Raw genomic sequence first — 26,201 nt, forward strand, 5'->3', positions numbered from 1 at the left:
CAGCCGGCGGCCTTCGGACGAGCCTGGCGTGCAGGCCGCAGCTTCGTGTGTATTAATACACCTCATTACAGCCCTTTGAAACCCTCCCCACACGTCACTCCATGAATTATGGATGAAAATACAGACAGTGTTCTGCTCACGTCCAACCCCTGCCACCTTTTCTGCAGCAGGATTTTTTTATCTCTCTTTCTTTGTCGGCACACACACACGCACACACACACACACACGTCATGTGACACCCGCGCAAACACACTTTAAGCTTCGAGTCTTGCCAGATATCTGCTCATTTGCTCCTTTTTTGGCGTGTTTTCAAATCTCCATCGCTTTGCGAGCCCTCTGATTGGCCACCTGCTTCAACCTTTGCAGCGCTTACACACTTACACTGGATGTTACACACACACCTGTACCTGTCCTCTGCTCTACCTCTGGCTGCGGTTCAGGGCGGTTCTTATCCCGCCGGCTGACAGCGGCGTTGACATACGGCGGGTTTTTAATTACAAAGCTCCCCTTAAGGAAATTGTTGAGATACTTAACAGATAAGGCAGACATGGAGGGAACAAAGAGGCTCGTTGTGCCGTATCAGGAGGACTATTTCTGAGGGTGCTCAGGGAGGGGGGTAGTTGGGGGGGGGGGGGCAGTCAGGTGGAGCTGCAGTTAAATCTGACAAAATATTATTGAGCTGTGAAGTGACTGGTTGATGGTGTTTTACTGAAAGTTATGTGTCTCCTTTCATTCATCTCTCTCTCTCTTTTTTTCCCATTATTTCTCAATGTCTCTCTCTCTCTCTCTCCCTCACTGACACCTGGATTTATGGCTACCTTTGCTGTAATTGCATAATTTTGGATTGTTGAGATGAATGGCGAATGCAAAATGGAGCCAAAGTACACTGTCCTCATGCATGTGTAAACATGTTTGCATGCATGTGTGTGTGCGTGTGTGTGTGCTTCGAGCCAACCCCTTTGGAAGAGTGTGTTTTGTTGCTGGCAGAGGCAAACAGATGGCAGGTTGTGTGTCGAGCTGTAAGGAGTCCAACACGCACGCACGCACACACGCACACACACAAAGCAATCCAGGCCTGATCAGTCCCACACATCTCTTGACTCCCCATCTACACCCCAAATGCCTCTTCAGCCACACACACACACACACACACACACTCACAGTTTTTGTTGCTCTCACCCTCGCCTGTTTCAGAGTTGCTGTTCCTCCTCAGACAGACGTTCAGTGCGGAGCTGAAGCTGGTTTTGGAGTTTTAAAACCACGTCTCAAAGCGTCGATAAGCTGTCAAACTCATGGATCTATTAACCGCCAATGCAAATGTCGGTCTGAACACACTTTGAGCGACGTTCTTCCTCTCTAATTACCACTCATCCTCCGCGCTCATGCGTGTACACTCCTCCGCTAACATGCTAGCGCGCACACGTCGAACACGCCGTTGATCTGTGGGAGGAAGCCCACGCAGCGTGCACCGAGCAGAGCGCTCTCCTCCGCTGAAGTGCTTCACTCTCACACTTCTGACGTTAGATATTTAATGCTTAAACCGATCCACACCTCCCACTCCCCACGTCCTTCTCTCCCTCCGACCGCTAACCGGGAGCAGAGCTGTCCTGTCTGGCTCTGCTGCACCCCATTTACATTTCTGTGAATGGAAACAGAGCGCCGGCAGACAGCGTTCACTGTGTGTGTGTCTTTCATCCTCTTCCTCGCTCTGTCCTCCTCCTCCTCCTCCTGCCTCCCCTCTCTCTCTCTCTTCCTTGTGGTCTCACATCTGCTCGCTCCGTCCCTTCGTCCTGCGCCTCCTCTCTCTCTCTGCCACGACAAATTTGAATTAGCTTTATTGGCTTGACCATAGTCAAGCATTGCCAAAGCGTGATGCAGTGTGAGTATGACCATTCCTCCTCCTCCTCCTCCTCCTCCTCCTCCTCCTCCTCCTCAAGGGTCTCTGCTCGCACCCTCACATGCGCCTCTGTTTAAAGCCCCCCCACATCCAGGGCAGCTGACACATCTAATATTGAAACCAAACTCGGCCTCCATTCCTCCCACGTCCCCCCTCCTCGGCCGTCTCTCCCCTCATGTTATTTTGCCAGGAGAGCTAAAATAATAAACCCTTGTGCCGTCTGCAGAGCGTAATGGAAGTTCTCTTGGAAAAAAAGGAGCTTTCGGTGTTGTTCTGGCGAGCGGCGGAGCAGTGACAGTCGAGCTGACTCGAGCTTTGGTTTTTGAGAATAACCCAGGTCAGAAGTTTTTTTTTCACAGTTCGCGTGTAATGTTATTTTGGAGTGCGGTGTATCTGGTAATTGGCTGCATTTTTTCCTCATGTGACAGCTTTCTCCTCGTCGCTGGCGCAGCGTCGCTTCTGTGCATCGCCGCAAAGTCGGGATCGGAAAACACGATTATTTTTAACCGCGTCATCGTGTCGGTTTTCATTTTTGTTTATCCAGAGAAGAGCTCTGCCTCCGCGTGCCAGTGGTGTTTCTAAGCATCTCTTCATCTCAGGCTACTTAACGGGTCACCACGGCGTCCTTTTACCTTCGTCGACCTTCGACGCTGACGAGGAGAAGCTGCAACAACGCTGATGAAAGATCTGAGCTCCTCTTTCAGGAGCTGCTGATAAAACGGCCTCTGACTGACGAAAACTATCAAGTCAGACTTCCACAACAAAGAGGCACAAAAAGAATAACTCAACAGACTTTTGTTGGCTCAAATGTTCTGCAGCACATGAGCATTTATACACCAGGGGTCCATTTATACAACACGAGGGGTCCAAATGACCAAATTGTGAAATAATGTCTCATTCCAACTTCTTAAATTATTTTCTCTTCTCTTTTATTTGAATTTGAATATAATGGTTTTGAGTTTGGGGCTGTTATTTTTCACACTTTTCTGTCATTTTATAGATTAAATAATCAGTTCATTAATAGAAAATAGAATAAATGAGGCGCCCTGGCAGTCTGATGGTTAATGTTCCCGGTTCGGTTCCAGCTGGTGCCTTTGCTGCGTGTATCATCAACTTTTCAAAAAAGGAAGAAATGCCATAAAAATAAAACATCTGTTTATTAAGAGAACAACTGCTGATCAGAAAAAGTCCCACCTCATAGTCCTGTGCCCCAGCGGCCCCGAACCGTCGGCCAATCAGCTGCTTCTCTTGAGCGTTTTGGAAGTCAAGTGCGGTGCGTTTTGCTCGGTGGCACGTTGGCGGCGGCTAAATGGGAAGCGGTCGAACATCTACATGTGTGAAGCACTGCGAGGCGCTAACTAGTTAGCATTGCTAACGCTGTCTCTTGAGATGCATTAGCATTGCAAAGTGATGGCTTTGTACGTCTTTTCTGATTTCCAGTGGAGTGAAACAGCATGTTTTTGTCTGTTTAAAGTGAATTAGAGTCATTTCGTGGCTCCAGAGGACTCTTGTTGGGTGTTCAGGCTGTGTTCGTATACATGTCTGGTATAGATGTCTCAGGACAACTGCGCTCCAGTTGTTCCTTCTCTCTGTGGCCTGTTTGTGCTGTAAGTGAAGGCAGATCCTGGAGGGAAGCAGGAGGGAGGGATCATGGGATTACAGGCTTTCCTGCTCTCGTCCTGCTCTCATGAGCAAACACGCTTAACACACCAGTTCGAGAGTTTGGCCATGTTCAGACGGGCACCCGGGGGAGTCTATTAGAGTTAATAACATTGTTATGTTTTGCTTTCTCTTCGATGCATTCCTCAGCAGTGAGCTGATAGTGACAGAGTGTGAAAAGGAGAGAGATAGAAGAAGAGCTCGACGGTTGTTCGGTGGCAGGCCGGAGGCTCGGGAAGTGCTTGTGGGCGCTGGCGGTGATCAGAAGCACATGGCCGCTGAGACCCACAGCGGGTTTCACGTCGAGAGGTAACAACCAGGGCGAGAGAGACGGACCCACGCGGTCCCACCGCGCTAATAAACAGCATCATAAACAGAGCAATAAACACGTTTACGTCCCGCTGGGACACACACGCGGCCTCCACCTTTAGATCCTCATCATTTCAAACAGTCCCACAAATTCAAGTCAGCAGATGAGTTGGATTCTGGAAAACCTGCAAAAACTGGGGCGAAACTCTCAGGAGTGTAACTGAAAAGGTGGTGAGTCCAGATCGCTCAATGCAACGACCAGAAAGCACAGATCCAGTCGGCCTGTGAACTCCTTTTCATGTGCGCACTTTCATTTCTAACCCTCAAAATTCCCAGACTGGCTGCTTCAAGCATCCTCCTGCATGTCTCGGGTGCCGGTGGTGTTTGTTCACAGTGAGACAACATGTAGGAGGCCGCAGAAAAGCCGACGGACTCATTAACAAAGTCCAGATCAAGTCCTGACTCTCAGTTCAAAGCTCCTCTCGCTCGCCGTTGTTGACTTTCTGAACCACGAAGTCGTTGTGAGAGAGCGCGAGCACGATTACTGAGAGCTTTTCTTATAGGATCAATGCTGCTTTCTAGGTTTGCAGTGTTGTCATGGCGACAACTTGTGTGTGTGTGTGTGTGTGTGTGTGTGTGTGTGTGTGTGTGTGTTCAGGTCCACAGCCTGGCATGCATCTACACTGATCACCTCTCACACACACTAACACCAGAGCAGGACGTTAGGTGTGGGACAGGTCGTCCCAGCTGGAGAGTATCAAAAAGTTGTGTGTCATTGTGTGTGTGTGTGTGTGTGTGTGTGTGTGAGGTCAGGGCAGGGGTCGGGGTCAGCGGGGGTCAAAGTTTAACGTTTCAATCAGGCGTCTCCTCGCGCTGTGTCACTGTGGTCTGAGACGGTTTCCATCAGCTGTTTCTGGTCTTCAGGGTTTTGGATGCGACTCATTCAGACTCGCTTTGAACTGTTAGAAACTCCAGACTCTGTAATTAATTAACTCAGTTCAGCGCTGGCAGAGGTTTGACTACGGATCTGTGCAGCTGGAGATGTGACAGCGTACTCCATTAGATGATAGAAAGATCTCAACTGTCAGAGCCGCTCCTTTAATACAGTTGTATTTGGCCATCACAGGGACTATTTTATGACTATGTTCAGCTCATTAGCCAAAAAACAGACGTTCCCGTCCAGTTATCTTATCCAGAAACTGTTTCCCAGTCGGGTTTCCAGGCAGTTAACTGTATAGTTCTATATGCATCAGTGTTGTGGATTACAAACCGGAAGGGGCGGCTGTGGCTCAGAAGGTCGGGGGTTCGATCCCCGTCTACAGTCTACATGTCGAAGTATCCTGAACCTGAATTTGCTCCCAAAGCTGCGCCATCGATGTCGAAAGGTTGTACGAATGTGTGTGCTGCTCAGCCACCATGAATTTAAAACAATATCAGTCCAGTTTGTCTGGATGTCATTACTTGATCTGTTGCAGCTAATTCTCCACATCCAGCACAAACCTGTGTTTTTCTGCTCCATGTTCTGCGTCTTTGTCGTTATCTCTGATCCCTGATGCTGCGAGGCTTTCGGGCCGTCGTCGTGCTGACCGTGTGACGTCATGTCATCCAAACGCTGCTCAGCTGACTCATAAAATATCACCTCTGCTGACTTTGTGACGGGAAAATTAAGACCAAAAAGGAGATCCAAAAAGCCGCCCTGTAATCGGATTGGTTCCTCCGTGTTTGTAAGGGAAGTGTAATTATGTTGTATAGTAGCCCCGCACACACTTCGCAGACATCCTGGCTTTTGTGGGCCGAGCTTCTTACACTTGTCTGCTGAATTGAAACTAGGCCAGTTCGTCTTTGGAATGACAATTACCATGGACCAAACCCAGGCCCTATTCTGAGGCTGGAGGGATGGAGGGCAGGTGGGGGCGATGATGTGGGTATGAAAGGAGCAAAGACGATTGGACGCTGCCAAGACGCTCTGGATGTACAGTAGCTTCCGATGCTCGTTAGCGCAGCCGAGCGGAGGGCCGTGCACCGGGGGGGGAGGAGGCAGGGAGGAGGGTGAGGCTGGCACAGGCCGGGGCGGGATGTTTAGAGGCAACGTCTATCTTTAACTTGATTTTAGAGGCTCTTTTGATAAAGCGCGGCTCAGCTCAGGGAAGAATGGAGGCAACAAGCTGGGGAAGCCCTCCCTCGCTCCCCCTCTCTCCTCCTTTCTCCTCTCCTCCTTGATCTCCGCCGAGCCATCCCTCTTTTCTCTCCATCTCCTCCTGGCAGGCTTCTCCGCAACGGTGTGAGGTTGTCAGGCTGGCCCAGATTAAGGGCATTGTCCGAAGGTATTTACATCCGGCCAAACCATATTAAACAGAGATTAGGGGTTTTCACTGCACATCGCAAAGAAGAAGAAAAAAACAAGGGGGGTGAAAGAGAAGAGGGAGCTTTTCCAGGACGAGCTGGGTTTACAATTGGCATAGCTGTGAAATGGAGGAAGAGAAATGTGCTCTTTATGGAGGAGGGGGTGATGGTTGGTGGTGGTGGTGGTTGGGGGGCGGGGGCGGGGGGCTCCACAGATCCTGTTTGAAGGTCATGTGATGCTGGCTTGTCTGAGGGGTGCTGAGCGTGCCAAACGGTTGGCAGCCGGTCCAGTTTTTCAGCATAGGAAGCAGAAGTGAAAGAATCTGTTGGCGGGACGCAGCGAGCAGACGGGCTGCTGTGGAGGACATCACGCTCTCAACCAGCCTGTCTGTCTCTCTGTCTGTGTGTCTGTCTGTCTGTCTGTCTGTCTGTCTGTCAATATATATGTAATATATTTATTTAATTCTTTGTCAGAGGAAGAACGTGTTATAAGTAATAAAAAACACTGTTGCTCAATTAAGCACACTAATAAGTTTTTCTGCTTCAGTCTTACTCAGTCTGGTATGACCACTAGCTTAAAGCTGCTAATGTTAGCCAGTTTAATTCTTTCTCTCTGTAAAATTGTGCACAGAGACACGTTTTGATTCATGCGTGCATTTATATAACTTTACCCATGTGTGCATGCACATGCACACCAATTGGCCCTTAATAATCACGGAAATGTGGAAAGCATTTACTCCCTTTTCAAGAAGAAAAGGAGAGTCCAGTCTTTCTCGGCAGCAGAAGCAAACAACTAATTACCTGCAATAAAAAAGGCCATTTATCGCTGAATTGTTTGCCACTGGTTTGGGAGCAGGCCGCTCTGCAGATGTTGGAAACGTGGTCTTCTTGTATTATTAGCTCAGCGTAGTGAGGAGGAGGAGGAGGAGGAGGGAAAAAAGGAGGCTTGATAAAGATGAATGTCTCTGCGGCCCATCTGGAATCCGTCACTTTCAAAAGCAGCTTAAATGCAGATACGGTTTAAAAAGGTATGTGTTGCTGCTTTCCTACCAGATTCAATAAGAGTACCTGTTCGGCTCGGCTCAAGAAAGGGAGTCTTGTAATCTTTTAGTGTTTATGATCCTTCGTGCCGGCCTGTTTGAACCTGCAGGGATTCTTTATGCAAAGCAGCCCGGTCGAACAAGGAGACATCATGCTGAAAAAGCTTTGCAAATCAGTCTGGAGAGCCGGTCGGAGGTTTAAAGGATGCTAAAATGTCCAAACTTTTTTTTCTTTCTGAGGATATCTGGTGTAATTGAAGGCCCACAGGTTCAGTGTTTCGGCACAGCAGAGATGAAACTCCCCGTTTCTCTCCTCCAGAGCAGAAGATGAATTCATCGAACTGCCGACAGTGACGCCGTCATTTAATTGTTTGCTGACCGATGTGACATTCAGAAAACACCTTCCTCGCTGAATTTTAAAGATGGTGCACATCAGGAAACACCACGCGCACCCTCAGGCACCAAACGGTCGTTCTCGGAGCAGGGTCTGGGTTCACGGCTGTCTCGTGCTTGTTGTTCTGTTGTTACCTGCTGTACGCTCAGACCTGGGGTGGTAAAATATGTCCAAAGCACGTTAACGAAGCCGTTCACACTGGGTGAACTCTGCAGGTCCAGATCTCCTCCTGAGAACTGTCAATCTGCACCAATCATGTGATCTGTTTGACTGAAGGTTTTCATTCTCCGGCTCAACTTTTGGCCAAATGTAAGTGAAATCAGTTTACGACTTTTAAAGAATTCCTGCTTAAATCTCCGTCTGAGTAAAGCATAAAGCATCAAACACAGAAACCTCGAATTTCCACCGGGGCGCGTAACGTCCGCCTTCGTCCACGACGCGTCCGACCGAGCTGATCGCTGCCGTTCTAGTCAGCGGGTTTAATTCCACCGGCCGCGTTCCATTTCCATTTCACAAGCGTCAGGATGCCGCTCTGCTCTGCTGACATACGAACCAAGTCTATTTTTGAGGGACGACATGTCAATATGCACTGAGCGGATTGAGCGAAACAGGAAGTCAGACACAAAGCTTTCAAAATAAAACACCCTGTGCAGACTCCTGATCGTACATCGACCATAAAAGCAATTAAAACAGACATAAAAAGGAAACCATTTAACTACGAAGCCTGCTTACTCATGACAACCAACCAAATCAGCAAAATCAGGCGGGCGCGGCGTGATATCACATGTGAAATCTCGGGGTGACAGAACAAGACTGGAAATGCATTTTACTGAGTGAGTGATGTTAACGTAACAGCCTCGTGAACTGCCTGCAGAAGGTCAGTCAGAGCTGTGGAGGAGGAAAACTTTCAGATATGAAGCACGTTAGCCTGAAGAGCTGGATAAACGGGATTTAAACGTCGTGTTTCCTCCTGTGACCTGATACGACAGCAGCCGTGGCGACAGCTCGGCCGTCTGGTCTACACTCCTTCCTGTTCCTCCAGGATCCCTCACTCAGTCCCTCAGTGTGTGTGTGTGTGTGTGTGTGTGTGTGTGTGTGTGTGTGTGTGTGTGTTAGAGAGGCAGGCGTGGAAAGGCTTCTCACATAAAGAGGCCTTTTTATCCCTAGGGCCGCAGCCCGCCCGCCGGCCCCTGGAGGAGTTTGTGGAGGATAAATAAACCTCTTCAGACGCACAGAAAAGATGGCGTCTGTAAGCGGCGCGCTAACGGACGCAGTATCTCAAAGAGAGACTTTATATTATTCTGAAGGGCTATTTGTTATGATATTGAGCCGAGCGGGTAGGAAGGGCCAGAAGGGCAGGGGCCTCTTGATTTATGGAGTGACCGTCCAGCCTGTACTGCGCACACGCACACACGCACACACACACACACACACACACACACACACACACACACACACACACAGCTCTGAGTTTACAATCACAGATACACACACATATCAGAACCCACATTCATGTTTACACACACGCTCAAAGAGGACATATCACACATTGATTCCAGCTGGCTCCAGGTTCCGGCGAGACACACACACACACACACACACACACACACACACACACACACACACACACACCAGGCAGCCGATAGCTCACACATGCCGCACCGGACGAAGAGCAGCGGGAGCGTCTCGATGTTGATATGAGGCTGGACGGCACCAGAGTGCAGCAGCTGAGCTTTCATTTATCTGCTTTGTCAGAATCACTTCAGGTCTGATTTATTCATGAGGCGCTTTTACATCAAACGGGTTCGTCACAGAGAACAAAGAACTCCAAAAAACAAAGCCTTTGAATTAATGCTTTTAATCCCACACAGCAAAGTGCGTACAGGAATTTCTCTCCGTGGCATCAGTCGACGAGCTCGACCGGATTCGCTCCGTATCCGCCGTGCAGCCACACCAGTGAACGAGGCCATCGCCGGACGCTGTTTCGTATCTGACGTCATGTTTTCATCCTGCAGATTCTTCTCTGACCGCAGCCACGCCAGCAAACCTTTAATGGCTTCTAATTTTCTGTTTTATTTGTTTGTTTCAGCTTGTGCAGTCGGTCTTGGCAGCATCAGGACGTCCTCCTGCGATGGTCTTAGTGTTGTTTCAGACCGTTTTCATTGAAAATTTGTACATTTCTGACTCAGAAATGGTCAAATCTAAAGATAATGAACATTGATGGAACATGTTAGTTGTTGGCAGCTTGTTAGCGTCCACGTCTGGTGATGCTGAAGAAACTGAACTCACTTTCTGAGGCATATTGTGCTTTCATTTATACCAAATCTGAACAAAACTGTTGTGTGACTAGTTTGAGAGCTCCAGCTGTGGCTTGAATGTCAGAAATCTTGACAGAAATCCAGATCCCTGTTCCCAATCTTCAGCATGTTTACAGGCGCTCGAGAAACCTTGAAGACTGGTGATCAGACGAGGCGTTTAAGTGCGCCGCCGTGAGCATGTGTGCATTCAAACGCTCACACTGGAGTTTGTTGCAGTTTTTGCAGTTAGCAAACTTTTAGGTCAAAATGCAGGTGAAGAGTTCCTCTTAAGGGTTTCTGTAAAACCTCCTGGAGTGAAATTATGGACCTTACTCTGGTCTTTCCAGGACTGCACTTCATTACGCCTCGCTGTCGACCTGCAGGAGACGAACCGCCCGGCTTGATTTCAGCCCTGCGCTCTGCTGCAGCTTTGATTTTTTTAACCTTTCCTCACATGCGGAGGAAGGTGACCGAGTGACGCCCCGTTGCACATTCATTCAGCTCCACATGTTCCCGCCTCGGAGCCGCTCAGTAACACATCCTCCACAGCTGGACGCGCAGCAGCTGGAACCTTCTCTTCGGGAATTTAAAGTGCTGACTGATTAATGAGGAATTCCGCTCTTTGCATATCCCTCCGCAACACTTACATGACCAGGTTTCAAAGAACCGTCTCCTGTCAGTGTGATCAAACCCGTTGGCCGCGACGTTACAGGACGGTGGCTTGAAAGGTACAACAAGGCAGCTACAGCGCGGACGAAAGCTCAGCGGCTGGTAGATCTGTCCTGAAAGGTTGTGCAGTGGCACAAAGTGAAGCCTTTCAAACCAAATCCACTTTTATTCAAAGCAGCTTCTTTTTTGGGGGGCGTTCAAATCTGCATTTCAAAGAGCAGGATCTGAAGCGGAAGCAGATATTTTGTCATTGACGGTGACCACAGAAAGCGGGCTTTGCTCTTTTGTGCGACACCTGAGAAATGGAGTTTTTTATTGCATGAGGGATGTATCTTTGTTTTGTTCTTTCGGTAAATTGCATTCGTTAAGCCTGTGGCAGTGTAAACATCCAAGCGGTGCATGAATGTTCCTCCTATCTATTTTCCCAGGATCAAAGCCGAAGTGTTCCTTTTACAGCAGGATCACAGACTATTAGCAAACCCTAATTAAATAAGCTGCAGTGTCTAATCCATATTTCCCCTCAAAGAGGCCACAGTTTGCTTTAAATGCACACATAAATCAGGAGAAGAGTAACAGATTCATGCAAAAAGGCTAATTGTCTGACAAATATTATACTTTGCAAGCACAGCAATTCTCTCTCTAAGCAATGGTTGTTGTTAAAAGGTTGATTCACCAAAAAAAGGAGGAAAAGACAAATGTTTGAGAGGCTCAGCACGTAACACTCTGCATGGTTAGAAACCATGAAGTGTATGTGAGAAAACATGTTTGTGTAACTTAAGGCAACTAAACCTTTAAGCAGGAAATATGTGGCTCATACAAAGGAACAGTTCTCGTCTGTCCGCCGTGCCGCCGCTGCTCATTCAGAGCTGCCAGAGGAGGCTGCGCTCGAGTGCTCGGCCCCATAAACCCGAAGTGAGCTACGAGCCTCTGGAGATTATTATATCTACTCCATAAAGCCCAATTCCTCACGTTTAAGACCTGAAGATATTCTAAGACTGATTTTCTCCTTTTCTTTCACAGAGCTCGTAAGTAATACACCGAGGTAGCGAGCCATTCACGCAGGACTTGAATTTATGCCCCGTGCGCCGTCGCCTCGCTGTTTTTCTTCTTCCCCTCAATGGGCCTTTTTGCTCGGCGAAAAAAAAGCGCTGTAAATATGGTTGTCAAAGGCGGTGCAGCCACATTCAGCGCAAAACATCTCCAGTGGTTTTAATGGGTGTAATAAAAGAGAGAAAACAAATCTGCGCAGTTCATTTAAGACCTGAAGCGCACAGAAGAAAATCTTTAAGAACGTCTGAAGCATTTGAGGCTGAGATGAAACTGCTGACGCGAATTTGTTTTCCACTGCTCACACTTCGTCAAGAAGTGCACATTCGAGCTCTTCTTGAGTGTTTTAAAGACTCACTTTTGACTGTTATATAGTTTACATATAACCAGTGTCAGCGCACACTGAAATACTGTCATATGAAACAGAAACGTGTCTTTCGACTTGCTAATTCACACATCTTTGCACACGTGGGTTTGGATTTTAAAGCCCCTCCTCCAGTCAAAAATGACTTTTTCTTCTTCTTCTTCTTCTTCTTCTTCTTCTTCTTCTATTGGATGTTTGAGCCTCGCTGTGCAGAAAGACGTCTGCAGACGCTGAGAGGCTGTTTTCACGCTCGCTGCTGGGAGTTTGTATTTTCTCTGCGCTGATTGAAAAGCTGATTGTTGACATCACAAATAGTTTGGAAGCCAATCCCGATCCTGGGAAAATATTTGCATATTTATATATTTAATGAGGGAGAAGGAGAAGGTGCCATTTTAAAGATTTTAAAGTTTAATGATTGACGTGCTTTTTGCAGGAGAAACCACACATGACAATTTTATGCTTTAATAGGTGTGTGGAGGGGGTCTTTCAGTAAAATACTCCAGTCTTTCAGCTCAGTGACAATGAGGAGGAGACATAACACATAAAGACATAAAGGGAGACAGACAGGGACAACAGCAGAAGTCTCCAGCTGGCATTGAAATGGAGCCGTGTGGTTATTTGTGGCGCACGCCTTCGACTCTCCACCACCAAACCTGCAGATGTGCTGAACTCAAAGACATCTGAAAGGTGTCGTTTCATGTTTTTAGTACTAATGCAGAAGCACAGGAGGATCTTTCCATTGTGGGATTCTTACTTTGGCTTCTGGACTGATGATATTCTCTCAAAGTGGCTCCAGCCGGCACACCGTCAGCACCTCCGCCTGTCTGCGAGGGTGCGTTCGTCTCTTCGGCTCGCGCTCCACCAGCAGCCTGCCTCGCGCTGAAACAGCTCATCTATAATTTAGAGCATCTATTATGTATTCCCCGGGAAGATTGTCTCGTCTGGGCTCCTGATTTCAACCTCGCATCTCAACTCCAATTTCCTAATCTCAGCTCAAGGCCGCCTGCGAAAGGGCCGCGCTCGCCTTCGCTGCCCGTCAGCGTGCCTCTGTAAGGCGGCTGCCCTGTCAGCGGGTCAACAGTGGGTGTATTTGCCGTCGTAAATCACGCTCTTAACACACCTCGTTCAGCCTTTCCCATGGGTGGGTGGGGGTGCGTCTGTGTGTGCAAACAAGTGCGTGTTGTGTACTCTGTTGCCCAACAGCTTGTCGAAAGACTCTCACAGCGGTTGTTGTGCTACAAGCCTGCGTATGTGAGAGGACGCAGATGAGTCACATGACCACGATGGGCGTGGCCTCCGTTACGTTACGTTCAGTGTCAGCGAACAGTTCAAGACGTCAAAGTCAAAACTCAATGTTGTTCATGAAGGCAACCGTTTGTCGTTAGGACATGACAACGTGTGTAAATCATCATCCGTGACATCAAACTCATTCTGTTTTATTTATTTTCATCTGCAGTCTGTCAAAAAAGCACTACAAGCCACAATTCATGTACTTTTAAATGTAAAAGGCCTCTCTGCAGTAACTTCTGCAGCCAATGGAGAGCTGGCATCGTGCACAGCATCAAGAAACGATCAGTATTTAACATTTAAGTAGGCCAGAACTGATCAAAACTCTGGTTTAGTCTAAATTTTGGGGCGAACAGGACAGGGTTAAGGATTTGGGACAACTGTCCAGAATTTTCCGAGACGTCTGGTCAGCCTAATGTATGCATCTTTGTGCTCATAAGTGTCCTTGTGTTTGTGGACGTCATGGCGTTCCCCTGAATGGCTTCCAGAGCGCGCATGAGGTCGTCTTTTTTGTCTCTCCCTGACGGTGATGATGTGTAATTGAGGTCTGGACGAGAAGACGCCCCCACCAAAAGACGAGAGGACGCACAAGAGCACACGCTGTTTATTTATCCAGACGCGTCCCTCCATCTCTCCTCCATCTTCGGCATCCTTAGCGAAGCTCGTAAACATGTTGATTTTTCCCTGGCTCTGACCGAGCTGGCGCACGGAGCTCCTGGAGTAAATGAGCTGGTGTTTGACAGGGACGGGTGGAGAGGACGGGGGGGTCCGTTTCCGCACAGCCCAGATCTGTCTCCGTCTTCGTGCTGGAATAAAAAGTTGCACTTTTCAGACTTCCAGAGGCAGATTAGCTGATAGCTCGCCAGCGTTAATTATGCATCACTGCCTCTTTGTTTCGGTCGGGGGTGGGGTGGGGGGGTGTATTCTTATTCTGAGAAAACGCTGTGTCTTAATTACACTGTGGAAAAAAGGAGAAGGTGTCTACACAACATCTTCATCCCTCAAACATTCTCCATGTCCACCTGATTCTGATTTTACAGGTAGACAACCTGCCTGGTTTTAGCTCAGTGTGGCTAATATTGCCTCCAGATGTCAGCGGGCGGCTATCATCAATCATTTAGTCTATAAATGTCACCGCGATGTCCTCAGATTTCCAACAAAAAGTCCAACCTGCATTAAGTTTTCAATGTGCAGTGATATGAAAAGAAAGAAGCATCTCACCATGCAGATAGTCAGAAGAAACCTTCGCATTTGGCATGCAGGAAAAGATTCCCACGACTCCCGTCTGTAAACTTAAGCTTTTGTTCCATCGTGAATTTAAGTTTTATGGCGTTAAGTGCTGAACATACATCAAGTTGGATGTGTACTGTAATGTATTGAAAACAGCTCTTTCTCATAAACCACTGTGTCCTCTTCCTGTGTGTAGACTCTGTGTCCAGCGAGACGGCCTTCCTGGAGGATGTTCTGGTCATGGGGGAGACCCTGGAGATCTCATGTGACCTGGAGGACCGCTCGGAGCCCGTCATCTGGTTCAAAGATGGCGCCGGGCTGGTGCCTGGCAACCGGACGCGGCTGGGCCAGAGGATGTTGCGCATCATCAACGTGTCGTACGAGGACTCGGGCGTCTACTCGTGCCGGCTCGCCCACAGCAAGAAGCTGATCAGCAACTACACCATCCGGGTGACAGGTGAGCAGCAAGAGGGCGATTTCTAAGCAGTGGCTCTGCCTTCGGGTTTATTCTGGTGAAATTCTGGCAACTTTCACGTCTTTAGGCATCTAAAGTTAACAATCTGTGAGGAAACCAGGCATCGCATATGAATCCTGCCGGTGTTTGTTGAGATTTCCAACAAAAACTGCTTTCTGTGCAGGATTACAGAAAAGGTGAATCTGGAGGTTTTCAAGATAAATGCTTTGTTGCATGTTTTATGATTCAGCCACAGCTCTAGTAAAACCTTTCATGGTGCTTATAGGTGATAATTTGTCATGTGAAAGTCATCATATGCATAAATGTTAAAGCACAAGTGTATTTGTAAGCATTTAGATATGAGTTAACTAAAGAAATCACATATTTAAAGACGTTTAAATGAATGAATTTTCAAGATAGAGTCACAAGCAGAGCTCCAGTGGAAACAGAAAATCAGCCTGCTCTGGTGTTTATTCCCGTCTGACAGAAAACTGAGAGTTAGAGTGTTTTCCATGAATGAACGTCGTCGTCAGTTACAGCAGTGACGTCTCGACATGACAGCTTCTCAAAGCAGTTTATAGAAAAACAGCGAAAACTTAGCTCAGGAGGAAAGTTCTATCATTTTCTCCTCGTGTTCGGTTTCAGCTCCTGGTTAGCTGCCTGCCAGCACACACACACACACACACACACACACACACACACACACACACACACACACTCACACACACACCGGCTAACACCCAGCCAAGTTTCACACAGATCCCCCCTCCTGATGCACAGTCAAAGGTGAAATTCATTATCGTATGAGGGGATGAGCAAAGCCTTAAACAAGTGTGATGCAAGCAGAGCTCTAATACAGGAGGGGAGGAGGTGGGGGGGGGGGGGGGGGTGGGTGGGGGAGGTCAGAGGGGAGCGAGCAGTAGCTTAAAAGTCTGGCGGCTTTTTCCCGTAAAACTCGTGGACACCAGCTGAGCCTGTTATTGACAACTAATTAGAAAGCAATTAGCTCGAAACATTTCATCATTGAAAACAGATGGGGTGGCAAGAAATGAGAGGGTTCACTCCCTCCCAGCTCAACCCCCTCCTCACACACACACACACACACACACACACACACACACACACACACACACACACACACACACACACACGTGTTTGGCTGCAAGCCGAGGAGAAAATGATCTTTTCCAGGACTGATCAGAGGTGGACAGCCTCTCCTCCTGGACCCACAAATCATCTCCAGGCCGCAGGAGGACACATGCAAACATCCCCGTTTTAAAGGAAGAAAACATCCATCGGTCCAAGTCGCGCTCGCCTCTAAAATCTCCCATCGAGGCGAAATAACTGCGTTTGCTTCCAGCTCAGCGTGTTTCAGGAGGAAAAACCACACAGGAAGCGAACTCATGGCAGCCCATTGTCAGACATTTCATATCGTTTTAACACTCAGTACATGTTTAAATTACTTGTCAAGTCAGACTTTTTACAGTATGTGGCGGCAATATCCTGTTCTCCCCCCATGCGGCCCGTTCTCCGCCCTCTACTCTAAACACCGAACACTCAGCTCCATCTAAAACACACATGGACTATTGTGTTTTCCCTCAAATATTTGAGTAAGGTGTCAGATATTTAGGAGCGGTATCAGATTTAGCACCTGGACGGCGTCCAGACGGCGGCGAGCGGCCAGCTCGTATTGTACACACACCTGGTACACATGTTGGAAGCAAGAGGCCGTAATGTGAGGATTAAAGTTCATTTTAATATGAAATGTGTGAAAATGAGCAGCTTTTGTGCAGCGCTATCGCAGAATTGGCTGTAAGCAAACGAAAGCGAGTGAAATATGTCGTATACGTTAGGGAACTGACCTTTTGTTCCTCTAAAGTTGAGCAACAGGTTACAAACAAATCCCGAGCTCCACCATAAAAGCTGAATCACTCATTCACAAGCTGGAACACAAGTCAATGCTGAACCTACTGAGCTTGACGGTTCATGTTTGGAAATAGTATTTCAGTTCATGTTTACGTGAAATAAACTCAAAATATCAAAAATGATCAAAGTTGCTGATTCAAGATGATTTTTTTTTTTTTTTTTTTTTTAAAGCATCTGATCGTTGATGTTCCCTTATTCATCAATAAAATAAAAGGGACAACCCAAGTTGTAAAAGTTGTAATCTTACCTAAATCAGAACTTTTAACTTTCAGTGTTTTGTTGCTGTTGAGATTTTCTTTTTTAGCCAGTTGGCGATGTGGCTCTAAGGATGGTGATTCACCAGACTGAAATATCTCAACAGCTACGCTCAGAAATACTTTGGTTTATGACCAAATACCTGCAAATCTACCAACATTCCCACCTGCCTCAGCTGTGCTTTGTCTTTTGTGCTAATTAGCAAATGTTAGCATGCAGCACGCTAAACAAATCTAATTAACACAGTGAACATTATGCCTGCTAAACACCACATCATTGTTAGCATGCTAATTCTAGCACTTAGCGTAAGTGCAGCCTCACGTAGCTACTAGCATGGCTGTAGACTTAGTATTTCGCTCTTTCGGTAAGTCAGTATTCAGCTGAAAGAGCAGAAATGTTTTTTTAAAAAGCATTTTTACAATGATGAAGCTCATTTCACACCAGCGTCTTTCAAGTAATAGAAGCTAAAAGCTGCTCGTCAGCACTTCAGGAGCAGTTTTAGCTGTCGAGCTAACAGCTGGCTCTCATTAACCAGACCTGCGGAGCTGAACCAGAAACAGTCGAGGTCACACCGAAAATAATTACGGCGCAAAAATGTGCGACACGTTGAATCTAAACAGTCGTATCTGTGGCTGGAGAGTCATTAGATGTCATCTGACACGCTAACTGCTAGCGAGAGTTAGCGTGTGCTGCAGAGATAAAGAGTGTTGTTGCCGCCGCAGCGCTAATGACCCTCTCATTTTTAACGTCTGCGGGGATGTTTGGGTTGTAGTATCTGAGCGAGCCGCCACGCTGCAGAGAACTGGAGACTCATTCATGACTTTCTCAATGAGCAGTCTTAACATGCAGTCATGCACATGCGTGGGTGTGTGTGTCTGTGTGTACATATGCCTAATCATACTTGTTTGTGAACACACACCATTTAAGCTCCACTGGGCATTCGACATGCACACAACCCCCGCTTTGTTTTTCCTCTTTATTTGCAGCTTGTCGTGCACAGAACAGATTTCTGGCTGCCAGCCTTCCAGATGTATTTCTGTTATCTGATGGTTGACATGGTTCAACCAGCCAAAAGAATAAAGACTTTCTGTTTAATGAAGTTGTCCACATGAAGTGCAGATGCAAAATAAGATTTGAGCTCCATATTTAAACTCTGCTCTGTTTGTCTTTTAAGATTCGCCGTCGTCTGGTGATGATGAAGATTATGACGAAGATCCAGAAGATGCAGGTAATGCAAATGGTGAATTCTTAATTATTCTTTTTTTGACTGCATTTTTTTGAACAATGTCGTCTGGTGCAAGTCATGCAATGTTTTGGAGGTTTTCCTGCTTAAAGAGCTCATGAAACTGTGTGAAATTAGGTCTTAAAAGCCTGAAAAGCTGAAGAACTTAGAGGAAAAATTAAGTGACGGGATACAAATAGATGCAGGAAGGAGTTAAACTCTGCAAACATTTTTCAGATTTAACAAAAATCTTTATCCCAGCAATAACTTGGAAGGTCGGGCAGCTCAAACTTCAATTTTCAATTCATTTTTTGATTTAAACATGACATTGAAATGTAAGAAAGAAACACACACACAGTCCTCAGAAAAGGGAACGAAGCCACCTTCAGCAGCAGGATCCTCACACGAAGCATTAATGTGTTCGCGTGTCAAAGATCCAACCTGAGCTCCATTAAAGCAGTGTGAACTGCGTCGTTAAGCTGAATGTGCAGCACCTGCCTCACACACACACACACACACACACACACACACACACACACACACTGCTGAATGAATGCAGGGGTGTAGCTGCTGTGAACGAGTTCAGGTAAAGAAGTTTTGTTTATATTGTTCCATTTTTCTAACTTTATTTAATTGCAAAAAGATGGATTTTAGGCTCAGGCTGGAGAAAGACTGATTTTATGTGTAAGAAAAGCTGCAAATGGATGAGTTCACTCAGCTGGTCATAACCTAACTGAACCACAGTTTTTGTTTCCATAAAATGTAAATTCAGATTTTTATTGGCTTTTATTGGAGACCATGATAACAGTTAAATGGAGGTAACGCATGACTGAAAAGGGAGCCTCATTCACATGTGCTTTTTCTGTTTACCTGAAAGCATAGTTCAACTGGGTGAATAGTTTTTCAAACAGAACATGATGTTTCCCTCCAGACGTTCTTCCAAAGCCTATAAACCCTCTGATTCCTAATGGACTGTCTGTTTCCTGGTGTTTCCAGCTGTGACTGATTAGCAAACCTCGTCGCTGAACAGGTGAAAAGTGTGAGCGGTGATTCCTGCAGTTCTTTAGTGCAGCAGAAACGGTCTCTTCACATTATTTATGTCAACAGTTAATCTGTATTTTAGCATTTGGACTCATTTCACGTGTCACTGTGATAGAAGATTTGGTCTGCAGGAGCCACAGGAATTGCTTCGAAAGGAGCTTTTATTTGCAATTACGCGACTCTCATTGGATTTATGCAGCTGATTAGAGTTTTATATCTGTAATTGGAATTATATGGCTCTTATAAGCGCTCGCTGTCTCGCTGTGCTCGCATTAAAGCTTCCCCCCAGAGCGCTAAACTAAAAGCCACTACCGCGCAGATCAAAAGCCAGCAGTGCTCCGGTGGGTAACACCCCTTTCAGCGCTCTCTTGTGATGTGAGTGGCTCTGGCATTCGGAGGCATGCGGAGTTCAGGTGCAGGTGAACAAAGAACGATGAGGGATGGCTTCTGCCGGCTGCCTGCGCTTTACACGCTCCGCTCCGTCAGCTAGCGTCGACTCCAGAGAGACAGAAAGCGTCTCCACCCCTCGGCAGGCTCTGGACCAGCCAGACGCCACACTGTGCTGCCTTTGTTGTGCCGTACGGAGGGAGGCAGCGGAAGGTGAAGCGCAAACAGACGGAGGCAGACGAAAACAATCACGAAATGATGGAAATATGGGGAGAGAGGAAGAGATGTCGGGATAGAAGTGAAGAGGATAGAGAGCCAGAAACCTGCAGAAAGAGACATTTTTAACATTGCAAATGCTTAAATTCCACTGTTTGCATGCTTTGACGGCTCACAGTAGTTCAAAGAAGACGGATTCGATTAGACGAGCCCACATCTTGACAGCCGAAACGCTGAAGAACTTGCCAGCAGTGTCAAACAGTCCATCATGTCTTGAACTGCATCCCAGTCCACCCTGGCAAAATTGGTGCCAGAAGCTGAATATGGAACTGTTTGGATGACGGAGCGACAGGCGGACTCCCAGCCGAAATCAAAGCCCCTTTGTAAGCATCGCATTCAGAGCTCCGACCGAATCCAGTGTCGTCACACGCAACTCAAAGCAAAATCCAGAGACAGAGGCTCAGACTGCCCAAACTCCACATGTTCACCTTTAATGTTTCACCAAATCTGTTGTAATCCAGCAACAATAATTACGTGGTGAGACAGACGTGCAAAAAGAGGATCGGCAGGCAAAAAATTAGAGGTTCTCACAGCTGAGATGATGTGACAGCTCAGCAAATGTCTTCGTCCGGGGTAGCAACGAGAAAAAACATCAGAAGGCAACAACAGAATCTAAATATGGTCGAGTCTTTCTGTTATTTCGACAGCTCTAATTAATATTAAAGGGGGTAGACAAAATAATAGCAACACCCGTCAGTATAACGCAGTACGGCTCATTAGCGCCACAAATTACATCTCCAAAATGATTACACAGTTGAATGAACACCTGGACAAATGCTGATTCCAGCGCGTGTCCCCTGTTCGAGTCGGGCTGTGGGCTTATCACCATTTTCTCCTGTCAAAATAAAGCAAACAAAAGGGAATTTCCATTTTAGTGTTTGAGACTTTGGGGTGCTGCTGCTGCTTTTCCCGTTTTAATGTCAAATATTTCCTTATTGTTGGGAGATGGGCAAGAAACCTGTGTTTTAATGAGGCAGCTGTTGCTGATGACGGCGTGCAGAGGGAGTTTTGAGGAACACAAACTGTCAAAAACAAGTGATAGCTGTTCGTAAAGATGTTGCTCGGAAAAAACATGACTGAAGGCCTGGTTACAGATCACTAATCACTGTCTAATTAATCCTATTTCTCTTATTTATGAGTTTTAATAAGAGTTACTTTTGTTCCCGTTGTACCACTCAAGCCCTCAATCACTTAATGAACACTGTTAATTTTCTTTGTTTTGATGCTATCGCTTTCAACGTTTAATCCCTGCATTCTGCTCACTTTGGATATTGGAAGATTAAAAGTGTAATCTGGCCTCATATTCATACGGTGTTGCTTTTGCCTCGCAGGCATTTAGCTGATGCTCTTCAGAGCGATTACAGAAGAAAGCAGCAGAGTTAGCTTCCTGTCGCTGTCTTTGTGCTGGAAGTCGCTGTGGATGATCTTAACACCTGCGATGTAAAACCTGAATGTGTTTGAATGCGCGGCTTCGCTCGGCGCTGAAAGCCTGGAGTGTTTTCCAAACAGGCCGAAGTGGCGGCAGCAGCTTACTGCAGACATCCTGAATGCCAGTAAATAGCCTCAGACTGCCAGGCCTAATCTCTGGATGTAAGTCTACCTCATGACATACGAGGCTCCGATTTCCTGGCCAAAAGGAGAGGGATTAGCCCAGAAACGTTAAACCCCTATCGCTGCTTAATGTCCGCTAAGCCACCACTAATTAGCCGGCTGTAGCAGGAAGGAGCCATGTGACGAGCCACACAGCCAGACGGAGAGTCCCCGTCGGTGAGCGGAAGACTGTCCACATCCACATGCAGAGAGGACGATAATAGAGACGTGGAGACGGTGAAAGAGGCAGGCCGTTAATGAGGGAGAGGGGCTGGAAAACATTCGCTGATTGACGGCAGGGCAGGGAAGAATGCAGCGCGAGAGGAGAGGAGGAGATGGCACAAAAAAGCGAAGATTTGAGCAGTTGAGTCACTCTGAGCTGTCGCTGTAGCTGCCAGTTGAAATGATGCTGCTGGCCACAGCTGACTGTTCTCAGAGGAGAGACAAACACGCAGAAAGACAGACAGAAAGACAGACAGAGGGACAAGCTGCTGCAGTCATGATCTCATTCTCCACCAGCCTCAAGAACTCGCTCAGCTGTCTCCCAAGGCCTTCTGGGAAAAGGCGGAGAGGAGAGATGCCCGCCTAGCAGCCACGGTAATTCCTGTGGAGACTACGCTGCACAAATGACATTATCGAACAATTTGTGGGATCGACACCAGATTTGTGTCACGTTTTTACTGCAAAGGGAAAGACAGCAGCCGTGTACGTCACATCATTCCAGCTCGCGTTTAACTCTGAGCGAGGTTCAGCAGGCGTTCACACACAGGAGACGCAGAGCGTGAAAACAAGGAATACACATCGAAATGTGCAGAATAAAGTGGCACCATTCAATCATTGCTGACCTTTTATTGTCCGGAGAAAGGTGAAGAAACTGCAGTTAAAAACATGAACGCCGTGAATGGACTTTGAGTGCAGGCGTGCAAAAGGCAGTGTTATCGCTTATGAGGGATGCAGTCCTAATAGAAACGATTTCACCCGCTTTGACCTGGAATATTTCCTCCTTGCAACCTCCCAGAATATGTTTAAAAACGGCAAATCCAACCAGAGACATGTAAAGAGTTTCAAGATCACGTGGACCTGACAGAAGAGCAAATAAAAGGCCAGAGATAGACCCGTCGTCCGCCCTCACACGATGATTATGAGTTATGAAAGTGGCCATTTTTTTGCAGTGTGGAAAGCACTGTACACACTCGGCCTGTGTGAAGTGAAACGTCAGTGTGTGTGTGTGTGTGTGTGTGTGTGTGTGTCAGGGGGAGGAATGTTAACAGAGCCTAATCTGTGCTGTGCTCCTGAGCTATGCAGCCTCCTTGTTTACCCTGGCAGGAGAGCAGAGAGCCGGACGCCGGGCCACGCTACGCTGCTCCGCGGCCGCCATTCCTCTGACTCTGTTTGCCTTGAGTCCCCGCAGGCCCTCCGGGGCAGCGTGCCTTCAAAGAGCCCCAGTGTAATCTGTAATGAAATCTGCCTGTGTGCTTGCAGGCGTCAGCGAGGGCAAATTATACAATTACACAATTAGACCCCCCCCCCCCCCCCTTTTCCCCAGATCGGTGTCTGAGCGCTGAAGGGCCTTGCGCCGCGGCAATCGGCACCGCACCGTGTCCTCCTCCAGCTAATTGTTGCACTGAAGTCGGGCTGATACAGAGCCACAGTCACGCTCCTCCGACCAGGAGCCAGGAGGCAGAGGAAAAGTGAGCTGCAGGGGTGGTGTGTGGGGGTGTTTTCATGTGTGGAACACTTGTAAGGGCAATGCTTCGTCCGAATACAAAGAAAATGTAATCACGCTCAGACAGTGCTTCCCCATGCCAAGGCTGCACGGTCCTCCAAACCTGTTATTCTAATAACAGAAAGTATGTGTACAATGTCAATCTGCATCTGGATCTGCATCAGAATACACACATTGGCTGACGATCAGGCCAGATTTTCCTTTCTTTGAGTAAGTGCAGGAGTTCGTGAGAACATATTTCAAAAAGCAAGAAAATAAATCATTTTAAAAAACCTTCCTGAGCTCAACTTTCCACCAAATCTCACTGAAATTTGGTGCAATTTTCAGACAACCGAGGTGACAACTTCGACAGAGAAAAAAGGAAAATCTAGCAGGTATTTAAGTAGCAGCAGGTGATGCAAAGTGTGCAGAGCTCATATGAAAACCTGAGATATATTTCCGAGTCGTGCACTGGCCGTCTGATCATTTGGGTTTGGATAATAGCTGGAAGCTTTCCCTCGCGAACAGTTTCCGTGTAGTGCGTGAGGTATGGCTGACCTCTCCCTGCTGCTGTTATCGAATGTAAACCAAACAAACAGCACAACAGGAATACAGTCGTGTATTTTTAGGCCCCCGCAGAGATCCCCCTCCTCAGTTAACCTCTGCAGCTGACAGGTGGACGTGATACCGCTGAGCTGAGCTGAGAGGAGACGTTACGGTAAACCAGTTTCCACTACAGTGATAGCACATCCACGCAGGCCAGGGTTATCTCCAGACCTCGTCCCTGCGGGGTTCGAGGGGTATCTGCTCTGCCCCCCAACCCCCAGCCTCCCGACTAGAAAATCCCACTCCCCTCTGCTGAGGAAATACCATCCAGCCAATTAGACACGGGATGGGATTCCTGTGTGTTGCTGCACGCACCGAGCAGAGCTGAAATCCGGCGATCGAACGGCTGTTTCTGAATTGGAAAAGGCTGCAATTTGTACTTTTTCTGACGTGCGAAGTGCCTGTGAGAGCCTCTGAAAGTATGCTGAGAGTCTAGAGCCAACAAATCACATTTGAGTAACAACCATCTATTCTCATTTGGAATAAACACCTCGTTAGTTACACCCAGCAGCTCATTTTGAGTTTGTGTTGTTAAAAAATGTTCACAAAAATCGGACAAAAAAAGACAGACAGTTTATTGGATTAATGCCAGTGCAGCTTAAACAATTTCTTGTTTTTGTTTGTTGGAAAATAAGAAGCCTGAGCTGTACTCTGCTGCACAGGAAGTGATGGTGTTTCTGGTGTAGAATAAGTAGAAGAAGAACAGGATGGTTCTCACGAGCAGCTCCAGAAAAAACCAAGAACCACCAACAGAAACTTCTCTTCCAAGAAGACGTCACAGCACCGCCCACTCAGTTTGATTGACAGGTGATCTCGTGCAGAAACAGCAGTTAGCGCTTAGCCGCTAAAGGCCAGCGAATAAACCAATCTCAGTGTGTTTTTGGGACAAAACCAAAGAGACGAGACGAGCGCGCCGGCTAGTGCTGAGTCCACGCTGGCGTCTATTTCGGGTTAAAAACGTCATCGTGGCTGAAGGATCGTCAGCTGCAGGAAGGTGTTTTCAGGCCCACACGAGTTCAGGAGCAGCAGCAGGAGGAGGAGGACCACACATCAGGAAGGAGACTGTTTAAAAACTCAGTGTGTTTCTTTTTCACCGAGTGTGTGTGTGTGTGTGTGTGTGGCTGATTACGATGCCAAGAAAACAATGTGTTCAGACTCCTTGGAGGGTTTCGCCAAGTGTTGCTCCAAATACGCCAAGACGGAGGAGACGCACAGCGAGAGAAGTCATGAAATCTAGCAGATATTTCCCTTCTAAGGTGGAGGCAGTTTGCGTGTGGTTGCACGTGTCTTAGCGAGCTGGGGAGTCTCGAACTCGAGCAGGGAGCAGCGTTCAGCTGCGTCTGCAAACACACTCAAACACACACACACGCAGGGTTTACGCTCGGCTCAGTGCAGTGAAGTAACGTTGTGTTTGTTTGCTTTCTAAGAAGATGCGTCTGTCTCTTTCATCACCCCATCTCTCCGCGTCTGCTTGTGATTACTCTGTGAAGCCGCAGCCAGAGTTTGATGGCAGGAGCCAAAGAGATGTGTGTCAGAAATATATCAGAAGACATGATGATAAACAGACACGCACGCTCACACGAGGCGGATTAGAGGCAATCACAAACACGTGGTCGTTTAGCGGCGACGCCTCCCTGATTGACGTCTCACCTGGGTCGTCCCGATGAGATAGAAACACGCCCGCGTGGCGCTGGAGGGCGAGGGTCTGATATCACCTCACACACACACACAAGCGCAGACATTGAGATGGTAATTAGCTCCTCTCTCTCCTCCTGCTTTTAGAAAGTAAAAGAGACATCTGATGACCGGTCAGCCACCTCCCCAGCTTTTGTCCTGGGAAACACACACACACACACACACAGACCTATAAAGAGTGTGAGCTATGCCTCAGCGCTCTCACCCCTCCACACCCACACAGCGGGAACAATAGGCGTCTCTGACTCGCTACACTCTTTGTCCACCGGCTTCTCAATACAACTCAATAAATCGCCCTGACAGCTTTCCAAACTCCCGGGTTCGGACGATTCAAATGAACTCTTGCATTGTTACAGAGGCAAGAAGATGATGAGCATTGTTTGGTCCTCGTGACGCTTCACGCACCCATTTCGTGTCCTTTCAGCGTCCGTCAAACTGTTTTACACCGTTCACGCATCTTGAACTTAACTGTATCTGTGCGGACAGAAGGGCCGGGCTGGACGCCGGA

General features: G+C 47.4%; 1 protein-coding gene across 7 annotated transcripts in view; it reads left to right on the plus strand.

Moving 5' to 3' along the window:
* The window catches only part of fgfr3 (fibroblast growth factor receptor 3), a 65,345-nt gene that overhangs the window by 12,185 nt on the left and 26,959 nt on the right, over nt 1-26,201 (plus strand). For 5 of the 7 annotated variants that reach the window (XM_070979005.1, XM_070979010.1, XM_070979004.1 and 2 more), the window contains exons 3-4: nt 14,733-14,993; nt 18,346-18,411. In XM_070979005.1, the coding sequence (XP_070835106.1) occupies nt 14,733-14,993; nt 18,346-18,411 (327 nt within the window). The remainder of the gene's footprint in view (nt 1-14,732; nt 14,994-18,345; nt 18,412-26,201) is intronic. The other 2 variants (XM_070979009.1, XM_070979008.1) reach the window with 1 other exon arrangement.

The sequence above is a fragment of the Chaetodon trifascialis genome, chromosome 14, assembly GCF_039877785.1.
Source record: "Chaetodon trifascialis isolate fChaTrf1 chromosome 14, fChaTrf1.hap1, whole genome shotgun sequence".
Lineage (NCBI taxonomy): Eukaryota > Metazoa > Chordata > Actinopteri > Chaetodontiformes > Chaetodontidae > Chaetodon > Chaetodon trifascialis.